Source organism: Dendrobium catenatum, unplaced genomic scaffold (genome assembly GCF_001605985.2).
Source record: "Dendrobium catenatum unplaced genomic scaffold, ASM160598v2 fragScaff_scaffold_1593, whole genome shotgun sequence".
Taxonomy (NCBI): Eukaryota; Viridiplantae; Streptophyta; class Magnoliopsida; order Asparagales; family Orchidaceae; genus Dendrobium; species Dendrobium catenatum.
Window position 1 is genome coordinate 655,389 of NW_021320055.1, and position 14,372 is coordinate 669,760.

Genomic DNA, 14,372 nt, shown 5'->3' on the forward strand with positions numbered 1-14,372 from the left:
AAATACTTCCCAAATTAGCTCCTTGATTTGTGGCTCCAATATTAATTGGGTCTAATTTGAATGAGCAATTCAAATTTGATAACTTCCCTATTTTGGAAACGCCTCCTCTCAGAAATCTGAGAATAAATTCAGCTTTATTTAATTAGTAGACTAGTGCGTGGACCCCACTTGCTCACAATTCCTAACCCTTTTTTTTTAAAATGGCCGGCCATGCTTAGAGGCCAAATCCTCTCACCTGCTATTAATTCCTATCTAATTAATCCCTTATTTTCTCTGAAAACCGCTGGCCTCTCATGGAATTAATTGGAATTCTCAATTAATTTCCCTCCTCTGTCTAAGGGAAATTCAAATTGAGGATGATCTTTAGCTTCCCAACTTTCCACCTCACCAAGCCGCCACCCCGACATCGACCACGGTTTCGTCTTTGATGATCAAGGAAGAACGGATAAGACGTTGGATGCTCACTAGTCATCCCATGGACTACCCGCCACCGGCTACCACTCCAACGGTCTACATTTTGTGCGCCTTTGTCTCCTAGTGGCATCGCTCAGTTGCTCTCAATCTTCCTCCATTAAAAGTGCCACCAACAAGATAGTGAGTGAGAGACCCAAGGTAAAAAGTTCTATTTGTTAATTGTGGATTTTTATTTCTCCCCATAACATTACTCTCTAATTCTATGTTGTCAATTTGATATTGTCTTGTTAATCTAGTTATAACCGCATGCCTTACTTAATTTCGACTTGATAATTCTGAAAATCTAACTTGGGTAAGCATTAATTCTATAACTAGCAAAGCTTTAAAATCTTATATTAAAATCCCCAAGCAGTTCTTGTTTCCATGCATTACGTATCACATCATAGAGTGTCGGAGTGCCCAAATAACCAGCGCCGCAACTCTCCATTTCAGAAATTTCATATTTTTCATATTTTTCATATTTTCATTCTAAAATAATTTTTATAATTATCAGGTTACACATCTCCTCTTTCTGCCGATCAGCATCCCTCCTTCCCATCTGTCCGCCTGCCATCCTTTGCCAGCTTTCTCAGCCACAGTCTCCAGTCAGCAGAGCCACTCCAACCTTCCAAATGCAGCTTCCAGCCGCACTTCTTCAGCAATATTGGACACAACTCTTCGGTTTTTCCCAGACTTCTTTCAGCCGCTGTTTCCAGCCACTTCTTTTCCACCCAAGTCCTTCAAGAACAGTAGCAGTCCACCTATTCCAATTGCTGTTTTAGACACAACACCCACCTTATTGCAATTGCTGTTTTCAAGAAACAACAAACCTCAGTTCCAACCACATTCCCTGCATTATTTAGACAAGAAACAGCTTCTTGCAGCTGTTTTGATATCTCCTATTCATTGTTCTACTACACATTCAATCTTCAACAATTCCACCTTGTTTAAGGCATTGTTTGTCTTGAGAATTGCATTTTTTACATTCCAAGACCTGCAGTTTCATGATCAAACAGCTGCAGTTTTTTTTCAAGACCTGCAGTTTTTGCATTCAAGAACATCACAATAGCTCCATTTGCAGTTTTTTCAAGAACTACGGATTCTTGACATCAGCCGGCCCTCCACCTTTCTTTTCAAGACCGCGTCAGGATGTCCGTTCCTTTGACTCTCTTGCTTATTTTACATTTCCAAATACATTCTTCTATTTCTACTAATCCTTCTTCTTTCCTTCTTACATGTACCAATTTTTTTGTTCTTATGAATTTCATATTTCCAATTTCCATCATCTTGGGACCCATCACCATGAAGAATTGTGATTTGGCTGACTGTCTGACACATTTCGACCCATACAATCTCATCAAGAATGCTAATTTTCCAAAATTCAGAAATCACTACAACAAGTCGATGTTTAATTTGCTTCCATTGACTCGTCTCTTCAACAAATTTATGCTTTCATAGATTCCATAGACAAGAAACTTGATATTTTGTGTATTGACCGTTCACATACTCCACTTCAGCAAGATACTTTCTCTTCCGCTGGCATCCTTGGTTCTGCCGCCGAATAACTTCTCCACAACTATCACCTTCCAATTTTACCTTAATCAAACAATCTCAACATTTGTTTCAGCCACCACAAGTTTTACTTCAAGCTTGTACAATTGACCATCGTATTCATCTTACATCCTTATCTTAACTTGTTAACATCCATCCTTTTCCTTCTCCATATTTTCAAAAGGATGCTATGGAACAATTAGTTTCTAAAATGCTTCAACCTGGCATAATTTGTCATATTCCCTGATTTTTTTCTATTCTGATACTGCTTGTTCAAAAACAAGATGGTATTTAGCATTTTTGCAGCAATTCTAGAGCTCTTAAAATGCTCATCATTCAAGATAAATTTCCTATTTCAATAGTATATAAATTTTTAGATGAATTACAATGAACTTTTTTTTCCAAGCTTTATTTTCGTTATGTCTCTCAATAAGTTATGATACATTCTAAAAATGTTCATCAAAACTATTGATGACGGTCACTATGATTTTCTCCTAATGCCTTTTTCCCCTCCTACCTTTTTACAAATTTACTGTCAAGTTTTCTTGCAATGGAAATTTAATTTTTGGATGATGCCACATAGGAAAAAATTTCAGCCATATCTTCATCTTTTCCTTCAATCAACCTTGAGGATAAGGTTGTTTTCTATGGTGATAGGAGTGTTGTAAATCAGCATATTATATTTTTTAAATGACAAAGAGGTACATATGTAACAAAGCATTAGTGTAGTCTTTCTTTTACTTGTTTTAGGTAGATTGGTTCTTTAGTGACGTGGTAGTCTACCTAAGTGTTATAAATTTATTTCTAGTTGTAAAAACTTATTATATAATGAAAGATTTCTTGTTTCACCTTCTTAGTCTTACTTCTTTCCCCTCTTCTTCTCTTGGAGTCTACACCTACTCAAAAGGTGCCCTGCCCTTCTTGATATGGATCAAGAAGCATATCAGACGGAGGGGTGGTGGGGTGGGAAAGGGGGCACCTACTCTAGAAGGATAGTATGATAGTCTTTCAATTACCTCAGACTTTTTATTTTTATTTTTCAATTCCCTTAGACTTAAATCTGATAATGTTTCAACCACCTCAGACTTAATAATCCCTAAGATCTTAATAATTTTGAAATCAAGCTATTTTCTAGTACATCAACTAATTAATCAGAAAAAAATAGTAATATATCTCTCCCTTGATGTCGAATATAGATCTAGGTTGAACAGTAATCAGCTTGTTCTACTATTTGTTTTCATGTTTAGCTGATATATGGATGATTTGGATGAACACGAGCTCCATTTTCTGACAGTATGAAAATTCATGAAATTGGAGACCAAGTTGCCAGCTATGCAAGGTGTTTTTACTATGTAATGCCGATTGAAGTACCTAACCTTGCATACTTTTAAAATCAAACTGCAATTACACATGTGTATGCGTAACTGAGGTTTCATTTGGGGTAACTTTCTTACTATTTTTTAAAGCAGTTTTTCAGTGCAAAAAAATTTTGAACTAGATGTTTTTTTACTAGAAAGTTGCTTTACAAAGCAATAAGAAAGCCGTCTCAAATGAAGCCTAAGGCTAGTATAGCAGTGTGTTGTGTGAAGAATCAAGATCTACTGCTTGAGGAATGCTTCTAAGGATGGGGGGGTGTGCATCCAAAAGAAATGATGACACGGTTTCCCGTATAAGAACATCTATTACGTGTTATTCCGATTATTTTCACTGGCAATATTCTTCTTTCCAACATTTAACAATTTATTCTTCTTCATATTATTTCTTTGTTCAACGTTATTTTTCTTGATGCACATAAGCTAATTTTGGTTTCGCATATTTAGTTGATTATGTATGTAATGATAAAAGCATTTTGCAAATTCACATTTGATAGTCGGCCTTATAAACATATATTTAATGTTGTTATTTTCCTGAATAATTTCCAGGCTAGTGAAATTGTCAAATCAAATAATCTTTCCGACAGGATTATTGTGTTGCATGGACGAGTTGAGGCAAGTTTCATCAACCATAGAATCTGTGATTACTTACTTTCACATTGATTGCTTAGTGTGCTGTAATTTTGTAAATGTAACGTGTTTGTTAACTAATCTGTTGATTATCTACTTACATAAGTATTTAAATAAGAACTCAATCTATTTCTCAGGCTTGTTAAGAACATTCAGATTCTGTCTCTGGAAAGCAATGCCAAAATGCGGTTGAATTTTTAAAATGAATTATTGCAGATCTATAATCAAGCCATTATCTGAATTTCTTTTCATTTTTGAAACTTTCCATTCATCCATACACCACAAGGTGATTGTTGGTATAGAAAACTGATGCTTACCATTATGTTCAGCTTTTCTTTAGTGCTTTCCTGAGAGCTTTTGTATTAAAATCTTTCGAGATAGAAATATTATATGAATTCTCTATATGTGTGTTTGTGGGTGGGCAAAGAATTCATTTTGTGTGCTTTTGTTTGTGGGTGCGGGGTGGATGAGGCAGATGGGAATAAAATCTAGGTGTTTGAAACTATGCAGGAAGGGAGAGGCTAATGATATGCAGCAGTACTGCTATTTTAAAAGAATCAAAATAATGCACTGCCATTATCCTTAAAGATGAACTTTTTCAAATTGTTAATCTTTGATTCAATTTTTGGTACTCAGATCATTGTAGTTCGCATCATTAGTAAAAGGACAACTAGCAACTCGTTGGTCAATTAACCTTAAAACTTTATGTAATTATAAATATAACCACCTACTAGAAGCTTATGTTTTCGTAATGATTCAATTCTATGGGCCCATAATCATGATTACTTGTAATGAAAAAAAATCAATAGACATAAATATTCATTTATTCTATGGGCAGTAAACATAATTTGATGCTTTCCTTCTAGCTTTTCTAGTAACAATTAGCAATAGAATCTTGTTGCTTAGGGATACATATAGTTTATATAGGCATTTAAGCAAATTAGTGCACTAGATGAATTATTCATGCTCATTCATATTAAGGCTTGTTTATGGTTATTTATATAATGGAAAAAAATGGAACAAAATTTGAAAGGCTCGTCTTACAAAATGAACAAGTTTGTGCACTTACTTTCTTATTCGTCTTACAAAATGAACAAGTTTGTGCACTTACTCTCTTATTCGTTTATGTTTGTGAATGTGCTTGCTTGTTGTTTAACAAGTAGTGCACTACAAAATAGATAAAATGCTTATTTAATGATGACTTGTTGAGTTATTCTATGTTCTTATGTCAATTTTTCTATATCTTACAAACTTAAAAAATTATGTATACTATGATAAGTATATAATGATGAAAACATCAAATAAATAGTTAGATATATAGATTTAAAATTTTCTTATTGATATTTAAACATCATCATATAACTCAAATAATACTTAATGAATTATATCAATTTTGATTAAATGTATAAATTCAATTATGAATATGATAGGGAACACTTGTAGATCTCAAGTATTTCCTATCAATCGTCGGAAAACAGCGAAAATTCTCCACAAAAATCTGCACAAAACCACGAAAACAGTAGATAATCTGTATTATATGATGAAAAGGAAACAGAAAATAACAAGATACAATTGATCCTCTATTCGAGAGGAGGATTGATCTCTCCCAAATCTCTAGACGCCACTAGAGCCCAAACAAAACCTAAATCTAGGAGATCTCAAACTTCAGTCAAATTCAAGATGCCCTAACCCTAGGAAAACAAGTATTTAATTCATACAAATCAAAAGGAAATCCCTAAACCATCCCTACATTCAATTTCCCTTCTAAAATTCATTAAAAAACCTTCCTAAATGAGCTCCCATTGATTTGCGGTGCATGCGGATAATAGAAGAGGCGGAGATGTCCCGCCTCATTCGTGCCTGGGCCGGTCTCACGTGGACCGGTCTAACAATACTCCCCTCCTAAAGATCCACCTCGTCCTCAAGATGGAGATATGCTCTGGTGTTCCCATGGAGGTGGTCATCCTTGATGTGGCTGAAAATCCTTACCAAATTGCTGACTCAAGGGCTGTACTGAAAGAGAAACATCCCCTCCCTCCATCCTGATCACATCCAGCTTATGTAGTACCTCCTGATAATTTTCCCCCACCTCTTGTAGGCCCCTAACCATGGTCTTAAGTGATACCATGGCTTTGGATAACCCTGCATCTCTTCTTATAACCACCTTTCTCCCATCCACCATTAATTTCATCATGAGTGCTCCCCAATTGTCCTTGGTTTTCCCCAATGTTTGCAACCACTTCATCCCAAGGATGACATCAGTACTTCCAAACTATAGTGGGAGAAAGTCCTTCCTTACCTGAATCCTCTGGATGGTCAACACCACTCCTCTTCAGATCCCCTGGCCTTTCTCCACCTTCCCTGTACCCATTATCACTCCATAACAACCGGTGTCCACCAATTTCAAGCCCAATTGGACAACAACCTGAGTGAAAATGAAATTATGGGTAGCCCCATTATCAATTAGCACCACCACCTCCCTGCCCTTTATCTCCCCCTTCACCTTCATGGTTTGATTTTTAGTTAATCCTACCACTGAGTTCAGGGAAACCTCGGCCATATCCAAATGTAACTTCTCCTCCATCTCTTCCTCTAACTCCCCCACACCTCCCTCATCAGTTTCCTCGTCATCACAGATGGTGAGAACTTGAAGAGTTCGATTTTTGCACCGATGTCCTGGCGTATACTTCTCCTTGCACCTGAAACACAACACCTTTGCCCTCTTCTCCTGCCTCTCCTTCTCTGTCAGCCTTTTGAAATTTTCCCCACTCTCTCCTCCTACTGGCTTCTCCCTGGTGGTCTCATTAATGTTGCTTGATGCAGGCCCCTTGAGTGCTAGCAGAGTGGTCGTTGTCTTGTAAGAGCCTCCTGAGCTGCTGCTTCTGGCTCTCTTCTCCATATTCTTCTGATTTTCCACCAGTTGTGCTAACTTCATGGCATCCCCCAAGTCACTAGACATCAGAACTTTCACTGCCGCTCGGATCTCTGCCTTCAACCCTTTCATGAAGTTCCCCTCCAATACAATATCTGATAATCGCTCCAACTTACTAGCTAGGTGCTCGAACCGCTCCCGGTAGTCTGCTACTGACCCTCCTGCACCAGAGTAAAGAGTTGTTCATAGAAATCTATTCTCCGGTCCATTTGGAAATGTTCTATTATGCTATCCTTAAATTCCCTCCAGCTCCTGATAGGTCTCCTCTTGTCTCTCCATTTGTACCATGACAGCGCTTTCCCTTCCAAGCACAAGCTTGTCGCTGTCAACTTCTCCTCCTCCGTCAGCCCATTGACAGCAACCTCTCCACCTTATAAATCCACTTGTACGCATCCTCCCCTTCAAATATGGGCATTTTTAGCTTCATCACCTTCTAATCTCCACTATTCCCCCTTATTCTTCCATAGTCTCCTCTCTCCCAAGTGCTCGGCCCACCCCACATCTCCCGGTCTTCCATTGCCCTGCCATAGCCCAAACCCCCTTTGAATTCCCCTCTTCTTCCTTCAAAACCAGCACTTCGGCGACCATAATATCCCTCCTGACATTCCCAATCAGCACCCTTTTGCTCCGCCCTTCCATACCCATCCCTTTCCCCATACCTACCTCCTCTATCCTCCCTCTGGAAAGGCTCCAGATAGGGTTTCCTTCTTTCTCCTTCAACGATTTCCACATCATCTCACTCCTTACGAATTTTTCACTTCCATACTTTTTGCCACGGAAGCCGTCGTTTGGTTGTGGATATCCAACATTTTTTTCATCATGTCTCAGAGATCAAATTTTTGTCAGAAAAAATATGTTTCTAGTGGATTTTTGGTGGACATTATTAGGGAAATTATCTTCAGAAATTCAAAAGTAAATTTGTAATTTTTTTGTTTCGCTTCCCTTCAATCATCTACACATTGTTCATCAAATATAAATATCACAAACATATGAAAAATCAGAAACTCAAAATCTCATGTTTTAAGCCCTATAGACATAACAAAATAAGCAAAAAGAAATAGCACAATCTTGTGCTCTAAAAGTTAAAAAAGAATAAGGAAATTAGAAACTTACTAAAATTTACGAATAAGAAGAAAATTACTTTGGAAGTGTGGGTTTAAAGTGAAACAAAAACAAGTGTTCATGCTAAACTCGTGCTTAATGGATGGAGAATACCTATTGATTTGTAAAAATTATATGCGATAAAATAAAATAGAGTAAGACTTTGAAATAGCTGTACTGTAGGCAAGTAATGAGGTAGGAGATCAATGATTGACCAAGAGAGTCAAAGGAGAAACGTCGAGTATGGAGAGAGCCAAGGGTCAAAAAATACAAAATTGATAGAAAATGAGGGGAACATGTCATGCTAAGGAGTTTATTCAAGTTTTTGATGGAGTGCCATCATATATTTATTCACAAGCAATAAGAAAATTTTTTATGGAAAATTTTCTACAAGAAATTAATGTTAAATTTTTTATGGATTTAAAAGCTGATTGAATTTTCTTTGGAAATCAATTTAAAATTTTGAAAAACAATTGCTAGCAAAATTAACCTTATTTGATTGCTTTCCTTTAGCGAAGAAGTATTCTAAAAAAGAAACTACTAATGTTACTAACGCCAACAATATGAAAAAGTGGGAAACATATAAGAAATCTAGTCGACAAGAGAGTAGGAAGATGCGAACCACTAAGGGTCTATTTGGGACAATTTTCTTCCTATTTTGCTTTTTTAGATTGCAACCATAATTCTCTTTGGTTATTGCTTTCTCGATGCTTCTAAAAGTTTCTGTACTAAAAAGCTGCTTTTTGCAGCAACTTTCAAAAAAGTTATTTTCCCACAACCGTTTTACAACCATCTTTATAAAGGCTGCAGCTGTCCCAAACAAAATCTAAGAAGTGATCAACTATAGCATAAGAAAATGATGAACCAATTGGCATTATCTTAACAACTATGAGAATCATTGATGATAAAGTAATGCACGTTCCCTTGTTACTGTGCAACGTATGCAACGCTTGACGTGGTGAAGTAAAACTCTGTAATTTGCCTAATTTGTGGCGAGCTAGCTCTTCATAGACTACTATGCGTCAGGTCAATGCATATTTTTGCTTTGCACCTTATATGTGTGCTTTTAATAACATAGGTTTTTCTTTTGAATGCCAAAAGTTGGACAATCCTTGCTAATTTTGATTATATGTAACCCTAAATTTTTTTTTTCCTAGGTTTTTTTATTAGAATTGTCTTGCATGTTTGGATGATATAGGCATCAATTTTGGTCAACTGTAACATCATTTTGATGTTCTTGGGCTTGGGTAAATCATTGAAATCACCTCTCTGCAATTGAAGGACAAGGCTTTGTTCATCGACCCCTTCACAGAACTCACATTGGTAGGGACCTCACACAATGAATACATCCTTTGTAGGTACATTCCCATAGCTTTGTTTCCTCTGTTTAAGTTGTGTCAGCTAAAATATAATGACACGTCTAGTAGCTATGCTTCAAACCTGGCACATACCGATACTAAAAAGGCAAACATCTAATGGCTCAGTATATATTCTCGATGTACTTCTTTTTGCATTTCTTTCTAATGACCTACTAGCTTTATGCTTCTTCAAATGTTATGAAGGATGTTCTAGGTTTTAGGTTTCTAATGCAAATATAATATGCAAAATAGTGCTTATTTAAATGAAAATAATTAAGGCTTATTTTACTAAATTTTCTAGATGAGGTGCACACAATTTATACAACAAAAAACATGCATATCTTGTGGGGAAGGATACTATCCCAATACAAATAATTACCTGGTATTTAAGATAATGAATGAAAAGAAAATCTAATTTAATTTCAGCAAACAAAATTTTATCTCTAATTTGAATCAAACATAAGAAAGAAAAATAATGAAGAATCACAATAATTAGGATTTCATGCATATTAATAGAGCCAAACATGTAGCACATCTAAACAGACTAATGACACTATCAATGGAATTAAGAGATTAGCAAGGAAAAGAATAAACCAAACATTCCACTTACTTTTGTAAATGCTTTAAGTCTCGCACTTGATCAAGATTGTAATCCTTGAAGGATGAAGACAAATTCAATTTCATAAAATTGAAATTTTTATTCTAGCCAAGTTTATTTTAGCATGCTTCAGAACACCCTTCTATAGATAATTGCACTAGTAATATAGATAGGAAGCATTTGTTTAAATCCAGCCGAAACACAAGCTGGAATAGTCCTAATAAGAACCAATCCTGGATAAGCTACAGTCCAGAAATCAAGTAAAATTGCTGTTACTAGTCTTGTAGAATAAGCTAATACCCCAGGTTGCTACAGTTTAGATTAGGAGATGCTACATAATAACTGTAGTCCCGGCCCCCAGATATGCTTGGTAGAACAGGGCGCCAATAATGAGAAGCCGCAAATAAGCTGTTGTCCGGATAAGAAGTTGCAGGATAATATTCCTGTAGATCTAAAGTTGCAGGGTAAACAACCTCGTAACTTTGGGCATGTGTTTCATTAGAGACATGTATATAAATTAATGGCACCTAATTGCCAAATCTTAAACCCTAATTATAGCTTACTCGATTGACTTAAAATTCCAAAAATTATCACAATGCATGCATCTTGTTATCTTCATATTTAAGTTTTCTTTGTTCAGTTTTCTGGATCATATTAATCGGATGCATTTCTTCTTTTGACTTGGTGATAACAGGATGTCAATGTTGAAGAGATGGTTGATGTCATAATATCTGAGTGGATGGGCTACTTGCTTCTATATGAGGTGCATTTGCATGTCTAGATTTAATGTTCTCAAAATTTCTATTATTTTTTTACGTTCGGCAGAGATTAAATGGTTGATGAAATGATAGTTCAAGCAATAATGTATTCTTTTATGCATTAATTACATGCTTTTTCATAATCCTGACTTTTATAATTTTTTTGTTGCTTATGTTGTAGACTATGCTACCAAGTGTGATCTTTGCCAGGGATAAATGGCTTAAGCCGGGGGGCCTTATCATGCCCTCTCATGCGACGGTAAAATTTTGTTATAGCCTCATTTGTCTTGTATTTGCTTTCTTGCTACATCTAATAGTTGCGGTAATTATTTCCCTATTTCCATTCTTAGCGTGTATTATTTAATCTATCTAATTAAAAACTAAGAAAACCTTGATAACTCATGTTTCCCTGTGAGTAGGCACATATCATTATTTGCTTGCTTGTGTCATGTGAGGTGGAAAAAGGGTGAAAAAAAATAATTAGGAAACGTAAAAATTTGACCAGAGAAATTTCTCAAAAGCACAATTGATGTGTCATGTATTTCTTAAAGATTCAAAGAGATTTTTAAAAAAATGTGGCAATTGTGCAAGAACTTAACTTTTATTCTTTCATGATCATGCCTGTTACATAAAACAACAAATTATAATTTTGACTATCAAATTATACCTACCAAACTTCTCCAAACTCTTAGCTTTCTGCATAATATTGATGAATATTAATACTAGATGCTCCTGATTTTGCTAACAATCTAACTCTTAAATTGTTGGATCAACATTCCAATAATGGATGTGTATGAGCAATATAATTCTCTCAAAATTTCCTTCTCCAATTTCATTCGTCCTCGCATTGATATCTCTAGAATTTTCATGGAAGAAAAAAGTGCATCATCTTATCTAGCCCTTCAAATGTTATATCATTATCATTATTAGCCATATGCCAAATATTTGTGGAGTTTTAATTAAAAAAAGAGTATATATAATGTGAAAATATCTATAAATAATGACAACACGCCTATGTCCTCAACCAAGAGTTCTCCTATGACTCGCCTCTCTTGATAAGATTGCAAACATATATCGTCTTCCTTTCAAAATGACAAAAATAAACACAAATGTATACGACAAACACAATCTTAGTACATAAAAATTAAAAGAAATAGCAACAACACAATTTAAGCACGACACAACAACAACCTTCAAATACGACTAAATATTTTTAAAAGTTTGAGAAAGAAAGATACAAATGGGGTGAACACTTGCGGAGAGAAGAAGTAGATAAGAAGCCCGAGACAAAATCAAAGAGAGGAGAAGAGAAATGGGGCTAGCTCGCAAGCTAGAACAAAACCTGCAGGTTTTACATTCCAAATGTTTTCTCACACCAAAAAACTCCTCAAATGCCATAAAACAGCCCCAATTTATAAGTGAAGAAAGGGATCCCAACAGCCAAACAGCCGCCCATACAAGCCAATAGAAAAGGGGGAGGCAAAAAGACCAAAACCCAATCGGCTAGAACAACACACGAAGAGGCTGCGAGACATAGCCAACGAACGGACAGCGTCAGGGGGAAAGAACCGGGCAGGCAGAGGAAACGAAGAGGCAAAAAAGGGGGAATGAACCCGGGTAGCACCGAAGCAGCAAAAAGGGAAATAAATCCCCTTAAACTCCAAATCCTTACCAAACAGCAACATCTAAACAATGGGCCAAGCCCATTAAGCTAAAATCAGCCCACCAATTAAATACCCAAATAGGCATGCCTTGCTTGCATCATTGACCCTAATGCTTACTGGTTGGATCATGATGATGATCAATGGTGTGATCACAGTAGGAGGCAAGTACTCCTAAAAGGTCGGGTTTATAATGGTCTTATCCTTGGCATGTTCTGAGTTGTAGTGCTGTTATAAATGATGTTGCCAAATTATGATAGACCATTTGGCTTGCTCAGGATAAGCGGGTATGGTAGGCTTATCTAAATCCTCAAATAAATCATTGGGAATTTATTTATCATTATACTGTTTAGTGGAGGATTTCATGGCATAGAAATTGGTTTACTAATAGGTGCTATCCATTGGCTCTTATTTGTGCAAATGTTTTCCATCTTTTGTTTCACGGTGGGCATATTAGTGTCTAGTCTATTAGGATTTTGTCTAAATTCAATTTCTAAAAATACAACTTTTTTATTATCCCAACTAGCATTTCAGTGATCTACTCTTGAAGTTGATTATCTTGGGCAAGATACTCATTAGAATTATTCGTACTTATTCTCGATAGAGTGACATGATAATAAGCTATGATGATGCAGCAAGTGCAACCGTGAAAAATATTTAAGTGATATGCTAATTAATTGATTTTCTTGAAGTAACTATTAACCGATATCACTTAAAAATAATCAAGTTTATTCTAATGGAGAAATCAAGTTTGGCTCTTTTAAATATGCCGAAAAACACTTGGTTCATGATCATATAATAGTTGATACAATGATATTTGAAGGTGCATCAATATAACATCAGTCATTCAGTTTTTTTTTTTTTTTTGTGTGAATTTTATTTTGAATTTACATTGATTATGACCTATTATTTGAGAGTTATGTCATCTGTAAGTTGTGAAATGCATACAAATTAAAACAATCACTAGAAGGCATATTGATTATTATTTGATCTCAAAGCATATGAGTGGTTCTTATATATATTTAATAATGTTAGAATTATGATAACAATGTATAGGTCGACAAAGTTATTTCAAGTCTTAAATACTAGAATTCATGAAAATGTTACTTAAGTATAGCATTGAAAAAAATAGAAAATTGATACTGAAAAAAGTTGGAACTCAACTAAAATTGAATGCCGACTAAAAACATCGAAATTAATGACATTGTAATTTTCATTATATGACTGAAACTGAAACTGAAACCAAATTTAAAAATTTGTAATATGCCCTTCTTTTGGTGTATGCCTTGCACTTTAATGATAAGAGTGCATCTAGAAGAATGAGATGAATGTCCTTCCTGAAATGTTTACTGATGTGATTAAGTGATCCTCTATGGCATCTTAATAATTCATGCATAAATATTATTTTTTTTTATGGAACGATGACAAGGTATAACGTGTTTCTCTTTCTTGCCTTTCTCCTTTTCAGCTATATATGGCACCAGTTACACATAGTGTTAGATACCGGGAAAGCATTGATTTTTGGCGTGATGTTTATGGGATTGATAGTAAGTTACCCTAATTTATTTATATGGTCTCATGTAGCTGGTCAATATGAAAGCATTACACAATCATTTTTCTTTACGAAATAAAATTCTTTTGTCTGCTCAAGAAGTGATTTACTTTATTTCAATCTTCAATTAATGTTAGAGGAAAAGCTAAAATAGAAATGTGGAAGCTTGGTAATGAAGTAATAAAGTGGTTTAATATATTCTTGATCTTTGTTCTCTAAATTGAGCGCTTGGTTTTATTTTCCACTTTTGGAATTTGGGCAAATGACTATCTTATGATTACAGTGACTGCCATGTTGTCTCTTGCGAAACAGTGTGCGTTTGAAGAGCCATGTGTGGAGACAATTTCAGGAGAAAATGTTATGACTTGGCCGTCTGCGGTAACTTCTTATTAGTAACAGCTCCAT

The 14,372-nt window shown here is 35.5% G+C and overlaps 1 protein-coding gene across 2 annotated transcripts in view; it reads left to right on the top strand.

The window, feature by feature from the left end:
* Window positions 1-14,372, top strand: part of LOC110104305 (probable protein arginine N-methyltransferase 6) — a 49,370-nt gene that overhangs the window by 27,523 nt on the left and 7,475 nt on the right. For both annotated transcript variants that reach the window (XM_020833349.2, XM_028700791.1), the window contains 5 exons: window positions 3,927-3,992; window positions 10,691-10,759; window positions 10,936-11,013; window positions 13,884-13,962; window positions 14,251-14,345. In XM_020833349.2, coding sequence (XP_020689008.1) covers window positions 3,927-3,992; window positions 10,691-10,759; window positions 10,936-11,013; window positions 13,884-13,962; window positions 14,251-14,345 — 387 coding nt within the window. The remainder of the gene's footprint in view (window positions 1-3,926; window positions 3,993-10,690; window positions 10,760-10,935; window positions 11,014-13,883; window positions 13,963-14,250; window positions 14,346-14,372) is intronic.